The sequence below is a fragment of the Piliocolobus tephrosceles genome, chromosome 3 (genome assembly GCF_002776525.5).
Source record: "Piliocolobus tephrosceles isolate RC106 chromosome 3, ASM277652v3, whole genome shotgun sequence".
Classification (NCBI taxonomy): Eukaryota; Metazoa; Chordata; class Mammalia; order Primates; family Cercopithecidae; genus Piliocolobus; species Piliocolobus tephrosceles.
In genome coordinates, this window is record NC_045436.1 from 140,028,574 (window position 1) to 140,047,224 (window position 18,651).

Genomic DNA, 18,651 nt, shown 5'->3' on the forward strand with positions numbered 1-18,651 from the left:
CACTTAAGATTTTCAGAGTATATTTTCTAACAAAAAAGGAAGTAAATTAAAAATTAATAAAAATAACATAACTGATAATGGCTTTGTATATTTGGAAATTTAAAAAATAGACAAATAATTAAATAAAGTACCTTTTGTGTATATTTACTCCAAGTACAAAGCAAGATATTACTGTGTGTGTGTGTGTGTGTGTGTGTTTAATGAGAGGCACAAAGGAATTGAAAAGCTGTTAAGATCAGAGAGCTAATAGGTAGAAGAGTCAGAGATTAAACCTAAATTTGTCTCGTAATTCCAAATTCATCACAACTATATCGACTTTCATATTTTCTCCAATCCTAAGAAATTATAAAAGTGAAACGACAGGTTCGTGAGTAGATTGTTAGGGTATGTTTCAGTGGAGACATGAGGGGAAGAGGTGGTTATTGCCTTCACAATACCAAAGACACTGTTGCTGCAGCTGTTTTTGATTTACTTTTCATCATAGACATTGCCACTCTATAAATATTGGTCAAATTAAGAAGCATTTAGCATTATATTAAGTATTTTTAAGAGAGTAAACAATTCTGCTCATGGGGCCATAATTGCTGTGAAAAAGAATGAGGATTATGTAAGTTTAGGCTAAAAGAAATATAGCATGTACATCTGTAATTTAGGAGACCTAAGATTAATAGTGATAAGAACCACACAAAGACCGATGAGAAACAGATCCCTTCAAGGATACACATGCAGAATTGGGGTCCTGGGGGAAATCCCAATTATACATGCTGACTTCTCAAAAATAAAAGGATTTACTCTGTACTTTCAAAGCAGTATTCCCTTGATATAACTGTGCCAGTATTCCTCACTTAAACATTGAGATTAAAAAGTAGGTTTAACTCAAGTTATTATATAACAAAAAGCTATGTTAGTTTGGATTAATTTTGACTGTATATGTATGGTGGGAAATGCCAAGTCACTGTCACTTCAATTAGATAGAAAAATATCTGTTGCTTATGTGAAGTTTAAGGTTAGGTATTTCAAGGTGATACAATGCATTACAGTATGAGAAACTCAGGCTCCTTCTAGCTTTCTCCTGTATTGTGAGTCATTTTAATTCCCAATATTATCTAATGTTTTAAGATAGTGCGATTGGTCTGGCAATTGTATTCCAGCAGAAGGCAATGAGAAGGAAAGAAGGACATTCCTTGTCTCTTTAATGCTGTCTTTAGGATATTGTGTGTTGCTTACATTCTTGACTTGGTTCCCTTTGGCTAGATCTCAGCCTGTGGCCACACTCAGCTGCAGAGAGATGGCAAATAAAGTTGTTTTGGGCAACCACACGCCAGCTAAATATTTGATATTCTATTACAATGAAGGAAGGGAAGAAAGGATATTGGGAGTCAACTTGTACTCCGCAGTAATTTAAATGATTAGGACTCACAGAAACACAAAGAGCATATTGGACACAATGTAGCTATGGCTACCAATAATTATTTCTGTAAATTACTAGTAATCATATTTTTCCATTGTTTAATTTCACTCACAAAATTGCCAAATCAGATGGAATAATAAATATGATCTATTATTTTTCATTTTCTATTTTGTTTCCTCTCTCCATAGGTATCACTACAGTTCTGACTATGACAACCCTGAGTACAATTGCCAGGAAGTCTTTACCTAAGGTTTCTTATGTGACTGCGATGGATCTCTTTGTTTCTGTTTGTTTCATTTTTGTTTTTGCAGCCTTGATGGAATATGGAACCTTACATTATTTTACCAGCAACAAAAAAGGAAAGACTGCTACTAAAGACAGAAAGCTAAAAAATAAAGCCTCGGTATGTTAAAAAGAAAAATTTGTATTTTACAAACCTTGACTTACTTGGAGATGCTCTTTTGAATATTTATGTGTTTGTTTACAGAAATAGGGACACTTGAGACCCATAACCAAAGACAAATAAAGTTAAGATGAAACTGGAGTACCTAACATTGCTCACCAAGAAAAGTACATTTCCGTTTTTTAAATATCTCCCATTGGATCCCCTGTGTAAAGAGTGACTCATTATGGCCTAAATTTTCCCACAGTGTTAGATTCTTTGTACCGCAAACATTATTTGTGCTTTACCTTTGATTCGATTTTTGTGTTAGGATTTGCATTTCTAACAAAATTACCTTACTTTTAGTGATGAAGATTCCTCTTTAATGGTAGTATCCAGCTGTGTTTAAAAGTCATTATCACAACGTTCTTTTTTTGTTTTTGTATATTTGTACTATTTTAGTCTCCCATCTCAATCAAATGATTATCTTAACTTATATCACATCAAGTTTAATATGTTAAAATGGATTCTACTGATTCTAATATACTAATGTATGGGATTATTGACTATGATTATGCTTTATATTATCAATTATAGCAACTTCAAGGTAATATCTAACACATGTTGACTGTTCCAGAAACTCTGCAGAGCATTTTACATGCATGATTTCATGTATGCTTAGAGCAACCCTCTAAGTAGAGGTTCAATGATTTGCACAAGAACAGCCTTAGTAAGCGAAAGATCCAAGACACAGACCTAGGTCATTTTTAGTGCCAGAGCTCAAGCTTATGATCCTTCCTTTATATATCCTATTCTCATAGGGCTTAGAAAAGTAGACATTTATTTTTCTAAAATTAACAAGAAAATATTTAATTTCAGTAAATGCTTTCAAAGATTTGTTTCAAAATATTCAAATAAAGGAGAAATGGATCAAACAGCCAGGCATTAGTGGCAAGCTTGCAAGCCTCCCTTAATATATATAATGAGTTTTCCCTATTACCCAGCTTTTTAAGTTCTAGGAGTCAATGCATTTTTCCCTAATCTTTTTTCATTGGTTTCTTTATAAAACTCTGCTATACTTTTAAGTTATGTTTTACTTTTCATGTTATATTCCAAGAGATAAACCTGGTGTATTTCCAAGAAAGCAGAGTACATTGCTAGCAGTACAAATTTGATAACTTGCATTGTAGAATTAGCCCATGATTCCATCAACTTCACATCATTTTTGTTCATAGGATATATTTTGTCTCCCGAATGGACAAATCAGAAGTCAACTGTAATATCTATTGTTAAATTTTCAGATAAAGAAAAATGAATGCTTTCTACTATTTTCCTTTCATGAAAGCTATGCATCTTCTCTGGAGTTTCCATTTTATCATTTACTCATCTATATCTATGTTGGATTATTACCTTGAAAGTTTTATTTCTGGAAATTTTGAATGGAAATGTTTAGAAAAAGTAACTAAGATAGAGGCCAGGCAATGTACAATCTCGCATGCATTCTCTAATTTCATTCTAAGAATAAATAATTTAGGTACTACTATTATATTACTGAAGGACACAACCAAAACATGGCTACTCTAGGACAGTAGCTAATCAGTTTGACTACAGATCATGTACACTCAGCCACAGTTCCAATGGCACACGTACTCAAGAGAGCTGGATTATTCTAGTGTAGACTTTAAATTTATGATGCTATTCAGTCATTCATCAACTGTTCATTAAGGACTTCCATAATCTAGTCATTGCTCTAGAATAGTTATTTTTTTAATCCATACGTTAAGTCTTTCAAATTTAGCATCAAGCCCAGGTTGCAAACTACTAATTATGGAAAGCTAAAGAACAAAAATCAAATGATAATATTGAAGTACTAAATGGCAAATAGCAACACTTAAATTGACATATTATAATTGACTACTTGAGTACCAAAAATATTTGATTTACTGCCATTCATAATGAAGTTTGAGAGTTTCTTTTCTTTGTTCAATTATGTGCTTTATGAGCTCTTTAAGTCCTAAATGATATTTTGAGTGAAAAACCAGGATCAGTAATCAAATCTGACTCCTTGCATGGTTCAGTGTACAGCCATATGGTCTTGCTAATCAGGTAAATCAGAATCTACTTTTAGAAGGAATAGGCAATTCTGTTTGCTGTTGTCTCAAATTCTCTATTTAAGAGCTTCTGGAATCCACATTTTTCTTTGGTTGCAAGATGTTGTAGCATCTTACCATTAAGCCTGTGGTAAATGTTTGCGACTTCACCCCCTCCTTCCCTGCTTTCTCTCTCTCTTCCTCTTTGTCTTTTCTTTAGTGTCCCCATTTTCTTTATTAAAATTCAGAGTATGATGTTCCCCTTCCAGAATCCAAGTGATCTCATTGTTCAGTTCCCACCTATGAGTGAGAACATGCAGTGTTTGGTTTTCTGTTCTTGCGAGAGTTTGCTGAGAATGATGGTTTCCAGCTGCATCCATGTCCCTACAAAGGATATCACACACTGGACCCTATTATGGGGAGGGCAAAGGGGGGAGGGATGGCCCTGGGAGTTATACCTGATGTAAAAGACGAGTTGATGGGTGCTGATGAGTTGATGGGTGCAGCACACTAACATGGCACAAGTATACATATGTAACAAACCTGCAAGTTGTGCACATGTACCCTAGAACTTAAAGTATAATAAAAAAAAAAACAATAATAAAAGCTACAGTTTATGGCACAAAAAATTAAAATTCAGAGTAGTTTAAAATCCAGCATTTTCTCTTTTTTTAAAAAAAATTGTTTAGGGCTATAGTCAGGCTAGGATACAATACTTTGGCCAGAGAGTTGCTGAAAGGTCAACATGTCTGTTATGAAGCAAAATTAAAATCCTTTTCCTGACTTCTTGTTGACTGCTTAACGGAGAATCTCAGAATATTCAGATTTTTTTCTTTGGAAGAGATAATACTTGAACAAAATAGATTTTTAGCCTTAATGAACACCCAAAAATATAAATTGATAAACACCCTTTTAAACTTACTCTCCACATGAAATATTGGACCAGCTTGCTTGCTCTCTCTTGCTCTCTCTGTCTCATTCTTTCTTTCATTTGTCTGTTATGCTTGCTTTCTATTTTTCCTTCCTTGCCTTTCCTTTCTTCCTTCCCTTTTCTTCCCTTCTTTCCTACCTTCTTGTCGTCTGTCCTTCCTTCCTTCCTTCCTTCCTTCTCTATTCTGTTATCATATTTTTCTTCCTTCTATTTTATTGTACATGTCAATGACATTTTGGATTGTTTCATATGCCCATCCAATATATAATTTTATTACTAATTGGTAAGTATGTAATTCAGGTGTATTTGTGTCAACATTTATTTTCAAGAAAATCTAAAAAGTTAACTTAAATATGTTGAACTATGGAATCAAGACATTTTATGCAACAGATAAAGGCCACAGAAAGGCACTAGTAATAAATCAGCCATTGCCGATTGAAGAGTAGTTTATGTTGAAGCTTGAATATTCAGCCCATAGGCTATCAGAAATCTCAGAAAACCATGTTGCACCTACTTCACGGTTCTGCTATAGTGATTTGAGGATTGAACTTATTTATTTTTAGTTTCCTGATTTTATTAAGATGTGAAATTATAGAAATTTATTTCTCCAGCTAAGACACTGTGGAGACAAAAAAGAGGATGTGTTCTTTGCTTTCAGGGATGATTACATCCAGTTGTGAAAAAATACATTGCAAATACAAATATAATAAGATACAATATAAATAACAGTCCAAGATAAAAATCGAAATTAAACAAAGACTCTGTGAAGGAATTAACAATTATATGAATAATGTCTCATACTTTTACAGAAGCAGAGTATTTTTACAACAAATATATATATATATATATGCATATATGATGTTTTATTATTTTTAAATAACAATATTTTTATTTTTTTATTTTTTATAAAAACATAAAATTTATTTTTAAAGCAACTGTTCTTGTGGAAACAGACAAGTATCACAAAGCCAGATCTATGTGGCCTATGCCTAGCATCCCAGGCAGTCTTCAGACTTCATGTAATATGACCTGTGAAACATTGAACAGGCACACAGTGTTGAAAAGAATCTTGTGGAGAGGAGAGGATTCCTTTCATTTCATGTGTAAATAATTCATTTATAAAGCATGTAAGCTAATGGAAGTTTGGCGGGGAAAATTCCAGAGAAAGTATGGCTTCACTGAAGTAATTTTTTGAAGAATAGTTGCAGTTTTTAAGATGACTAATTAGGAAGAACATTTAAGATAGAGGGAACTACGTCAGCTGGGGTGAGCCTTACATGTGAGAATAAAAAAGTACACTAGTATACGTCCCAAGCTATGTTGTCCAATATCATATCCAGTAACCACATATAGATAGGTTGAGTTAAATTAATTAAAATTAAACAAAATACAATATTCAGTATCTTAGTAAGGCTAGTCACATTTCAAGTGCTCGGTAGCCACATGTGACTTATGGCTATCATATTGAAGAGTGTAGATGTAGAACACTGTCATCACAGAAAGTGCTATTGGATAATGTTTGTCTTGAAAATAGGAATCTTAGGAAAGAAAATAACCCATGTTGAGGATAGAAGAGTGGTTTACGGCCAGGTTCTACAAAATCTTTAAAGCCATGCTAAGAATTTACATTTTGTCTTGTTAGCACTGGCAAATTATACACATTTTTAAGCAGGATGGTATATTTCTATGTATGTTTTCAGAGGATACTTAGAAGTAGTATACAGTGTATACTTGGATGGCAAAAGAGGCAGGGAGATAAATTTGAAGACTATTGCAATTGTTCCAGAAGCAATATAATACTAAAAGCTGAAATCAAGATATTAGGATGAAAAACATGCATAGCAAGTGTTTGGGTCCCCCCTGGCCCTGCCCCACACCACAGTCCTCACCCACAGCACCTTTTCAGCAGAGAAGATTTTCTTTTTTTTTTTTTTTTTTCTTTAACTATACTTTAAGTTCTAGGGTACATGTGCATAACGTGCAGGTTTGTTACATATGTATACTTGGGCCATGTTGGTGTGCTGCACCCATCCACTCGTCAGCACCCATAAACTCGTCATTTACATCAGGTATAACTCCCAATGCAATCCCTCTTCCCTCCCCACTCCCCGTGATAGGCCCCGGGTGTCTGATGTTCCCCTTCCCGAGTCCAAGTGATCTCACTGTTCAGTTCCCACCTATGAGGGAGAACATGCGGTGTTTGGTTTTCTGTTCTTGCGATAGTTTGCTGAGAATGATGGTTTCCAGCTGCATCCATGTCCCTACAAAGGACACAAACTCATCCTTTTTTATGGCTGCATAGTATTCCATGGTGTATATGTGCCACATTTTCTTAATCCAGGCTGTCACTGATGGACATTTGGGTTGATTCCAAGTCTTTGCTATTGTGAATAGTGCTGCAATAAACATATGTGTGCATGTGTCTTTATAGCAGCATGATTTGTAATCCTTTGGGTGTATACCCAGTAATGGGATGGCTGTGTCATATGGTACTTCTAGTTCTAGATCCTTGAGGAATCGCCATACTGTTTTCCATAATGTTTGAACTAGTTTACAATCCCACCAACAGTGTAAAAGTGTTCCTATTTCTCCACATCCTCTCCAGCACCTGTTGTTTCCTGACTTTTGAATGATTGCCATTCTAACTGGTGTGAGATGGTATCTCATTGTGGTTTTGATTTGCATTTCTCTGATGGCCAGTGATGATGAGCATTTTTTCATGTGTCTGTTGGCTGTATGAATGTCTTCTTTTGAGAAATATCTGTTCATATCCTTTCCCCACTTTTTGATGGGGTTGTTTTTTTTTTTTCTTGTAAATTAGTTTGAGTTCTTTGTAGGTTCTGGATATTAGCCCTTTGTCAGATGAGTAGATTGCAAAAGTTTTCTCCCATTCTGTAGGTTGCCTGATCACTCTGATGGTAGTTTCTTTTGCTGTGCAGAAGCTCTTTAGTTTAATTAGATCCCATTTATCAATTTTGGCTTTTGTTGCCAGTGCTTTTGGTGTTTTAGACATGAAGTCCTTGCCCACGCCTATGTCCTGAATGGTATTACCTAGGTTTTATTATAGGGTTTTTATGATATTATGTCTAACATTTAAGTCTCTAATCCATCTTGAATTAATTTTCGTATAAGGAGTAAGAAAAGGATCCAGTTTCAGCTTTCTAGTTATGGCTAGCCAATTTTCCCAGCACCATTTATTAAATAGGGAATCCTTTCCCCATTTCTTGTTTTTCTCAGGTTTGTCAAAGATCAGATGGCTGTAGATTTGTGGTATTATTTCTGAGGACTCTGTTCTGTTCCATTGGTCTATATCTCTCTTTTGGTACCAGTACCATGTTGTTTTGGTTACTGTAGCCTTGTAGTATAGTTTGAAGGCAGGTATCGTGATGCCTCCAGCTTTGTTCTTTTGACTTAGGATTGTCTTGGCAACGTGGCCTCTTTTTTGGTTCCATATGAACATTAAAGCAGTTCCTTCCAATTCTGTGAAGAAACTCATTGGTAGCTTGATGGGGATGGCATTGAATCTATAAATTATCTTGGGCAGTATGGCCATTTTCATGATATTGATTCTTCCTATCCATGAGCATGGTATGTTCTTCCATTTGTTTGTGTCCTCTTTTATTTCACTGAGCAGTGGTTTGTAGTTCTCCTTGAAGAGGTCCTTTACATCCCTTGTAGGTTGGATTCCTAGGTATTTTATTCTCTTTGAAGCAATTGTGAATGGAAGTTCATTCCTGATTTGGCTTTCTGTTTGTCTGTTACTGGTGTATAAGAATGCTTGTGATTTTTGCACATTTATTTTTTATCCTGAGACTTTGCTGAATTTTCTTATCAGCTTAAGGAGATTTGGGGCTGAGACAATGGGGTTTTCTAAATATACAATCATGTCATCTGCAAACAGGGACAATTTGACTTCTTCTTTTCCTAACTGAATGCCCTTTATTTCTTTCTCTTGCCTGATTGCCCTAGCCAGAACTTCCAACGCTATGTTGAATAGGAGTGGTGAGAGAGGGCATCCCTGTCTTGTGCCAGTTTTCAAAGGGAATGCTTCCAGGTTTTGCCCATTCAGTATGATATTGGCTGTGGGTTCGTCATAAATAGCTCTTATTACTTTGAGATATGTGCCGTCAATACCGAATTTATTGAGCGTTTTTAGCATGAAGGGCTGTTGAATTTTGTTAAAGGCCTTTTCTGTATCTATTGAGATAATCATGTGGTTTTTGTCTTTGGTTCTGTTTATATGCTGGATTACATTTTTGATTTGCGTATGTTGAAACAGCCTTGCATCCCAGGGATGAAGCCCACTTGAACATGGTGGATAAGCTTTTTGATGTGCTGCTGGATCCGGTTTGCCAGTATTTTATTGAGGATTTTTACATCGATGTTCATCGGGGATGTTGGTCTAAAATTCTCTTTTTTTGTCGTGTCTCTGCCAGGCTTTGTTATCAAGATGATGTTGGCCTCATAAAATGAGTTAGGGAGGATTCCCTCTTTTTCTATTGATTGGAATAGTTTCAGAAGGAATGGTACCAGCTCCTCCTTGTACCTCTGGTAGAATTCAGCTGTGAATCCATCTGGTCCTGGACTTTTTTTGGTTGGTAGGCTATTAATTATTGCCTCAATTTCAGAGCCTGCTATTGGTCTATTCAGGGATTTAGCTTCTTCCTGGTTTAGTCTTGTGAGAGTGTAAGTGTCCAGAAAATTTTCCACTTCTTCTAGATTTTCTAGTTTATTTGTGTAGAGGTGTTTATAGTATTCTCTCAGCAGAGAAGATTTTCATTTCAGTCAGTGCATGCCTATTGAATAAACATTTGTCTACCTCTCAGAGTACTAAAATAATGAAAAGCTGTATCATTCCACAGTTTCACAACTTATAAAGACTCTTTCTTATAATAATATTTGGCAAAGCTCCCAGGAAGGATTATGTCATATTGGTGAAATGTGAACAGCAACAAGGTTACTTAGACTATTGTAAAGAGTCGGTGCATAGTGGGATGTTTTCAATAGATAGAATAATCATTTAGTACCAGTTGTGACAATGGCCACATGATACTTCCCTGAAGTGTATAGATACCACCAACAACAGCTCTTTTTTTCTACCTTGGCTTCCAAAGAACACTCATTAATATTTATATTTCTATTTAAAACATCATAGACTATTACAGCCGAAAAGGACCAGATTAATCATTGAGTAAAATTCCCATTTGAAAATAAATAATTTTAACAGTAATAGTGGAGCATGGTTGAAACTAATAAACAAATAGAACAATTCATCAATGTACAAATAAAGAAAATACTCTACCTAGAACATTTTGTACCAAATCTCAGAAGCAAGTACATTGTAACCATTTCTGTTTTCACATTCTTGTGATGATTACCTTCTCAGTATTTTAACTTACTATTAATAGTTACTGACCTGGCATGGTGGCTCACTCCTGTAATCCCAGTACTTTGGGAGGCCAAGGTGGGTAGACCATGGGATCAGGAGATTGAGTCCATCCTGGCCAACATGGTGAAACCCATCTCTACAGAAATACAAAAACTTAGTTGGGCACTTGATTAATTTTAAAACTTTAAATAATATATTTAAATCTCTACTTCTGAATTCATTATTGTGATTAATTGTACTGCCCATTTTATTATTCTTTACAGATAATTTTTTCTTTTCTTACCTGAAAATTTTCTTCATCATGTTTTTTACAGTGTAAAAAAATTCTTAAGGATTCATATATTTTCTGTGTTTTGACCTCTTTCATTTCCTCATTACTTAATATTCTTATGTTTTATTTTTGAGAATGTTATCGATTCTTTGTTCCAATTTAATTCTATTTTCTCCTTGGAAACTACTGGTAGTTAGATTTTAGACTCCCTAGGTTCAGCATATATTCCAGATTTTCTTTTTATCATATCTTAAGCCATTTTTCCATACTATGAGCAGTTTTTTTCAAGATTTCATTTTAAAATATTTAGCTTATTAAAAATTTACAATAGCCTTATGAATTTCAGAGAGGTCTTATTTTTAACTGCTTTTTGTTCATTTTTCCTTAAGTGGATGTATTACTTCCTCAAGTATTTCTGAGTGGACTAACTAGATATATATTCTCATATTTATTAAAATATTAGAATCAGTAATTCCGGCTGTTCATTTTCACTTTTTTTCTTTGTATTGTTCACTTACCTCAGAAAGTCTTCATGATTGCTCCTCAAATAGGCCCAGTAAGTTTGGTATGTAACTGTCAAGTTTGCAGCCATTGGATTTTACTTTCATACATGTGTTTGTGGGGCATGACATCCGATTCCTTCCAAATATACACATTTACATTCTAAATGATAAGATGATGGTACAATACTAGGACATTCCAGTTCCAACAGCAAGAGCCCTAACCTTTCTCCTAGGATAGTGGAAGGTTCTTCTCATTTTTAGAAGTTACAGAGTTTAGACTGAGTGAATGCCAACCATTGTCATCTTTATTCTCTAAATGCACAGTAGGTGAGCTACAGTTCAAAGGAGTGCAGCTGATGTGGAGGTGGACATTTAGCTAACACCATGTTTTCCATCCTATTCATTACTCCCATTCTTCCTTATGTTATATTAAGTGTATATTATATTATATTATATTATATTATATTATATTATATTAAGTGTCTCTGACATTTTGATGGGAACAGTAGATTTCACAGTTATGTTTTCATTTACTGAGCCTTTGTGAGATGTGTCTTCTTTTGATCTGCTTTATCCGTTGGCCTATTTCTGTCTGCTTTCTGTACTTCAGAAATTTATCAGAAATTCTAAATGCTGATTGGCAGCTCCTCATCACCAAGTTTCACCTCTTGGAATTTTTTTCTTTTTTTTAAGACAAAGTTTCACTCCATCACCCAGGCTGGAATGCAGCGGTGCAATCACAGCTCACTGCAGCCTCATCCTCTTGAGATCAAGCCATCCTCCCACCTCAGCCTCCCAAATAGCTGGGATTGCAAATACATGCAACTACACCCAGCTAAATTTCTTTTGTTTCCTCTTTTTGTAGATACAGGGTTTTGCCATGTTGCCCAGGCTGGTCTCAAACTCCTGGGTTCAAGAAATCTGTCCGCCTCAGCCTCCCAGAGTGCTGGGATTACAGATGTTAGCCAATGCGCCCAGCCTTCTTCTGTTGATTTTTTAATGTTGATGGTATAATCTATAATTTTTGAACATCCAACTTAAACAGGATTTTGTGAAGGAGGAATAAACAGTGCTTAGTTTGGCATTTTCACATGCAATATTTTAAATGGGAAGTTAGTAATATTATATAGTCTTTCATAATAATATAATCATCAAATAATATTTACTATTCATATTACTAATATTTAGTAATTTTAGCAGATGGTATAATAATTAGCAGATATAATAAGTAATAATTGTATGTAAATACTGATTTATCACTTTGCATTTATTTGATATTAGTATATTTTGATGCTTAGAAATAGATTTAATTAATATATCACTAGACAAAGATACATCCTTAATAGTGGAAATGGGATGAATTTCTCAAAATAGCAAGCTAAGCTATATTCTTAGTAATTTTTGAAATTTTTTAAAAGTATATTTAAAAAATTTTTATTTGAAGTAGAATATTCTATTCAATTATGTTGTTACTTTTTAAATTGATTTAACTGATTTATTATTTTTATTGTTTAATTATTTTTTAATTTTAAATTTAATTATCTTTTAATATTTATACTTTTTTAATGTTTTTTGGGGAAAGCAGGTCTATACTTGAGAAATTAAAAGACGGATGGCATAGTTGCATTTCAGATAAATAAGACTTGAAATGTATATATTTTTCTGATTAATTTCTCAGTAGTTTAAAGGTCAAAAATCTGGGTTTCATCAATATTTTGTTTTATTGATATTGTGTTAGATTTTTGGCTAGTTTTTTCAGCATTTATATGTCCATTTCTGCTTACTTTCATCGTTCATTGATGTGTAGTTTATTTCAATTCATGAACTTGAATTTCGAGGGGATGGGGGTGGAGGCGGCAAAAATCTAGAAAACTGCCAATTTAAAATGTATTTGCAATAGAACTCTCCATGACACTGCTCACCAGAGATTAGTTCTTTTTTTAAACAAACCACTTGCAGTTTTTCTTCATTTTAGTGCATTTAAAAATGTCATAATTTCTCTCATGGAAAACTAATATCCTCTGAAAAACACACCATATTTCCATTTATGGTAATACTGTTTCATACATGGAATGTGTTTTCTACCACATAATCTTAAAATTGCCTCCTAATAATTTTTTTAAATTAATTTTCATTCTGATTAGCATAAGAGCATATGCTATTCAAGTATCAAGTGACAAGGTACCAATTCATCTCTCCCCTCCTTTTTTTTTTTTTTTTTTTTTTGAGACAGAGTCTCGCTCTGTCGCCCTGGCTGGAGTGCAGTGGCCGGATCTCAGCTCACTGCAAGCTCCGCCTCCCGGGTTCCCGCCATTCTCCTGCCTCAGCCTCCGGAGTAGCTGGGACTACAGGCGCCTGCCACCTCGCCCGGCTAGTGTTTTGTATTTTTTTAGTAGAGACGGGGTTTCACCGTGTTAGCCAGGATGGTCTCGATCTCCTGACCTTGTGACTCACCCGTCTCGGCCTCCCAAAGTGCTGGGATTACAGGCTTGAGCCACCGCGCCCGGCCTTTTTTTTTTTTTTTTTTTTTTTTACATGATTTTAGTTTTCCATTAAAACTTAGGGATATAGTCAACTATCCCCAAGTTCCATCCTCAAAAGATCTGTCATTAACATTTAATAAGATACTGCCTCTGCTCTTTATGATATAGCTAAGCAAGTTTAATCATGAACTTATTTGTGTTTAGGGCATTTCTTCTTATCCTTAAGGTGCACATTTGTCTCTAATATGAATATTGTGACCTGCATGTTGTTTTAATCTTTTAAAAATATCACTAGATGTGAATATTTGCTTCCTTTTGTATCTACTGGATTTTTAATATTTGGTGACTTGGATTCTGTTTCTTTTTAGAAATAAAATGGACATGAATATAGGTTCACATTGTAAGAAATTTTAAACTTTTGTATATAATTGTAAAAATGCTTTTCAGAAAATATTTAATTTTATTGACCTGACTATTTTAAAATTTAGGATGACAGCATGTAAATAACATTTGCATGAGAAAAGATGTAAGATCCAGTTAAAACAATTTTTATGAAATTGGCACTGTATTTAGTGTTTAGATAGTGAAATTTCTGAATACAGTAAGTTATAAAATTCACATCTTAAGATAACCCTCAAAATAGGTTGAGTTCTGAAAAATGAAGAATTACTAAAGCTGAAATATTCATATATTACTTGCCAGCTTATTAAAGGAGTCATTAATTTTTTCCCAATAACATTTTTATGTGGTCTAGGACTTTGTTGTTGTTGTTGCTGTTATTATTGTTTGTATGTTTATCTTAGCATGAATTTTATAATTAATTGTGATATAGCCTCATCAGGAATAAACAGTAACAACTACAACAGCAATGTTGTTACCTACTGGCAGGTGATTACTTGCTATGTTTCAAGTATTTTACTTAGTGTTTTATGTCCATCATCCAATTTAATAATCAAGCAAACCTACAATATTTTTAATGCCACTTTTGTACAGAAGAAAACATAGAAGTCAAAGACTAATACTTTCACTTTTTAATTGTTTAAGTATTATTCAAAATCAAGTGTTATAAAAATTTAATATGTTCCAAATAAAGCTGTTAATAATAGTAACTGTTATGACTGAGCATGATGGAGCATTGATCATTTTACATAAGCCATGAAATTTACTTATCATAACTGTCACAGAATTAGGTGCAAATATAATTCCAGCTGTGAAGACAGCTACATTGGTAGAATGAGCAGAATTTGAACTCCAATTGTTCCCAAGTCTGAGCTTTTAATTACTACACATCCTCTTTCCCAAATATGGTGCCTTGTGCTTACCCATCACAAACCCCATAACTTTTTTTTGTCCATTCATATCTTCGCAAACCTTTTGCATTATCAAATTTTTTTTTGCTATTTATTCTCATTTTTATTCAAGAAGACAAATAATATATAATAGCAAAAAAAAAAAAAAAAAAAAACAGACGTGTATAGCAGTGTTAATGTTTTAATGTAAACTGGAATATACGGTTCATTTTTATTTTAGAATCAGATCCAAGTTAAATGATATTTTGGTGGGTCAACTTTCTAAAGGTATAAAAATATATTTTATTTTTCAGAGGTGTTTCATTTCTGCATACTAGAATGTAGCAAATATTCTGTTACAAAGCAAATTATAATATAAAACTTGTTATAATTGAAAATACTGGATTTTTTGAAATCAAGATTATTTTCATTACCCATGAGTCTCCCAGAGTTTGCGTTAAGGGAGCAAATTGATCTTTCCTTATGCTGCTTTTTTGGTGTCAAACATTCATTTATTATTTTGATCAGATGACTCCCGGTCTCCATCCTGGATCCACTCTGATTCCAATGAATAGTATTTCTGCGCCGCAAGAAGATGATTATGGGTATCAGTGTTTGGAGGGCAAAGATTGTGCCAGCTTCTTCTGTTGCTTTGAAGACTGCAGAACAGGATCTTGGAGGGAAGGAAGGATACATATACGCATTGCCAAAATTGACTCTTATTCTAGAATATTTTTCCCAACAGCTTTTGCCTTGTTCAACTTGGTTTATTGGGTTGGCTATCTTTACTTATAAAATCTACTTCATAAGCAAAAGTCAAAAGAAGTTTGACTAAATTCAATAGAATTTTTTATCCTTCAGTAACTTGAAGTTTAAATTTAAAATGCAGACAAAACAATGGTTAAAATGTGAGTAGTATTGTAACTATTTTAAGGCCTTCAGAAGTAAATAAAGTAGCAGGTTTCAGGCTAATTTATGTAAAACTGATTAGTTGCAAAATGCAGTAGATTAAAATACTCACCTATTTTTATTTACATTTTCTTTAATTTACTCCTATGTTGTTATAATTTTGAATGTTTAAGTTCTATGATTCATGTTTTAAGGATGGAATTATTTTAATACATATTTTGTTTAAATATAATCTATAATTGTTTTGTAATGTGAGACTAATGACTAATATTTATGTAGCAACTTTTTGCCAGAAAAAAGATTGTTAATTTGTTTTTTCTTGCTTTTCCTTTGCTTGCCCTGCTTGAAATACAGTTAGTTGATAACATAAAGCCATAGTTTTCTTGGATTTGCTTCCAAGATATTGCATTCCCAAGAAGAAATTGATTTATTTTTAATCTATCAATTACAGAAGACTTATGAAAAGGTCAACTTTTACCTGTCTTTTAGTCCTGTCCATTTTCTGGCACAATATTAAACAGAACTCCAGTTACATTTACTTTGGTGATTTGCAAACTTGGAAGGAAGCGACCAGTCATTTTTTAAGAATGCAAGATGAAAAAAATCAGGTAAAATCTAACCATTTTATTCTCTGCTTCACAGCATTTATAATGTATAACGAGGTTAACAATGAAATATTAAAATCTGCAAATGCAAATTAATGCAAATTAAATGCAGAGAGAAATTTTTTTTCTTTATGTTTTATGAAAGTGTTGCAGTCCCTAAAATAAAAATATTGAGGAACTGTGCTTGTATTTACTCATGTGGTTAAAAAATTATTATCAGGAAAACTGAGTGGCAGGTCATATTGAGGACAAAATCTTAAATATGTGCTATTAGCATTGTTTTTAGACTAGTAATATTCAGAAAACAGTTTTAGGCCTGCATTACATATTGCTTCTTCCTGCTCCAAAGTTTTGGACCCTGTCAGTTTTGCAACTACGTTATACATTATTATAATATTCTTCTTTTCTAGAAACTGGAGGCAGCCTCAAAATCATCTTAAAGAGGGAGTTTTGTTAGAGGCATCTTTATGAACATGAGTGTGAGAGCTCTCTAAATTCTTAGCGTCTCACTGGATGTAAAATCTATCAGTTAATAGTTTTAAAAATGCCTCTTTTGTTAAACAGAGAGTTAAATTTAGGCTTCAATCATTATAATCCTGTAAGTAGCTTGACATATCAATTGTTTATAAGATTCATCACATAAATTTCTAGAGAACAAACAGGTTTTGCTTGGAAATAACCTTTAAATATTGTTTCTGTTGCCAAGACCAATGATCATGATGAAGAGTTTTATGATCACGGCCTATCTTACTTAAGGTTTGAGAGGGAACCTGTCACCTCTGCAATTGTCACTCTAGTTTTTAATGTTATAATTCTGCTACGTGGTTAGTGAATCTCTGGCATGATTATACACATGTATTGGAAATATACAGTTTTTAAACTTTTTATTTATTTCTTTATAGTTTACTGTGTGTTCCCAGCTAACTCTAATTTTTTTCACTTGCTCATAAACTTCTGAAAAAAAATAAGCATGAATCAAATGGTAATGCCCAATATCCACCGATACTGCTTTTTCTTGAATGAACAGCCAAATTAAACTTTGGCCATCTATATATTCATTTACAGATTATCCATACATTCATTTTAATAACATTGAGTACTGATGGATGTTTTTAAAGTGAGCATTCATTTAAGGATAAATAAAAAATAAAGTACTCATAAAGAATAAAGTGCTTTACTAAAATACTGTGTGGCTATTTTCATGTTTAAAGCTATAGCTTACTCATTATCATGAGACAGTTTTGATTTTGGGACTCTTTCAAGTGTATCTGAGCATGACTATATTTTAAAATACTTAAAAGTGCTTGATATAAATAGTTTTGCTTTCAGAACCGCAATTCTATGTAAAAGAAAAAAAATAGCTTTGATTTTCTCATTGGTGTTTCATTAACTTGGTTTTAAATGTTGACAATATTTACAAGTGGAAATAAAATTTGTAAATATATGAAAGATTCCTTTCCTTGTATATACCACCAAGAAAGCACTTTGTTTTCAAAGCAAGTGGTACTTTGATCTCTTTCATTTAAATGTGTGATCAGAAAGAATGGTGTACAAATGTTATTATTTCTAAAAATAAGAATAAAAAGGTAAAACTACATTTAAACTTCTTTTTCAAGAAATCAAATACAGCTTTTTTTTTTTCAAAGCTGATTCAGTTCATTTCCTGTTCCTCTCTTCCAAGTATAAGTTTCACCACCTTGAGAAATAATTTTTTAAAAATCTTTCTCTTTTCTCTGGGGAGTTATATAATAATTTCTTGAACTAATTGGAACTTGAATTTCCTGGATGCTTTAAATGTTTTTACTTTTAGACCCCAAAAGTAAATATAAAGAATTGGGAATGATACCTGGAGCACAAGGAATAGGATCATTTGTAAAAATGTTTGTTCATATAAACCTATCCTCTAAATATGTGACCAGGATCTAGAAATTCTGAGAGGGGAAAATGTGATTGGCATAGTTTGATTCTTTTGGATTTATGATGACAGGGTAACATTTTATTTATCTTTGAATTCCATAGACAAAATTAGGCTTATTTGAAATTAATTTTTGTAAACCCAAGTAAGTTCTAAAAAAAAGTAAAAAGTACATAAAATACTTGAGAATTTAGCAGGGTCAGGGAAAAATTTCCCAGTAAGTCTAAAGTTTTGATATAAGTGAGAACTAAACAATTCATTGGAGGCATTTTAAGTTAAAGACAGATTTCATTAATAAGTTTTTAAAATTGATCAACTTTAAATTAAAGCACAATAAATGTGTATACATATGAAGGCAATCATAAGGATTTTTTTTCATTTGGGTTTCTACATTCTGGCATTACTATATCATCATAAAATAGGCAATGTTTTTGTCTCAAGAACAAGAATAAAATTGAAATCTGCATTCATGC

At 33.2% G+C, this 18,651-nt stretch overlaps 1 protein-coding gene across 2 annotated transcripts in view; it reads left to right on the forward strand.

Annotated features, from left to right (window-relative positions):
• GABRG1 (gamma-aminobutyric acid type A receptor subunit gamma1) overlaps positions 1 to 16,304 on the forward strand; it is a 101,918-nt gene extending 85,614 nt beyond the window's left edge. Inside the window, exons 8-10 of one of the 2 annotated variants that reach the window (XM_026455823.2) lie at positions 1,600 to 1,814; positions 15,278 to 15,360; positions 15,420 to 15,465. In XM_026455823.2, the coding sequence (XP_026311608.1) occupies positions 1,600 to 1,814; positions 15,278 to 15,360; positions 15,420 to 15,465 (344 nt within the window). Of the gene's footprint in view, positions 1 to 1,599; positions 1,815 to 15,277 lie in introns of both variants that reach the window. The other variant, XM_026455822.1, reaches the window with a different exon arrangement.
• The last annotated feature ends 2,347 nt before the right edge of the window (positions 16,305 to 18,651 follow it).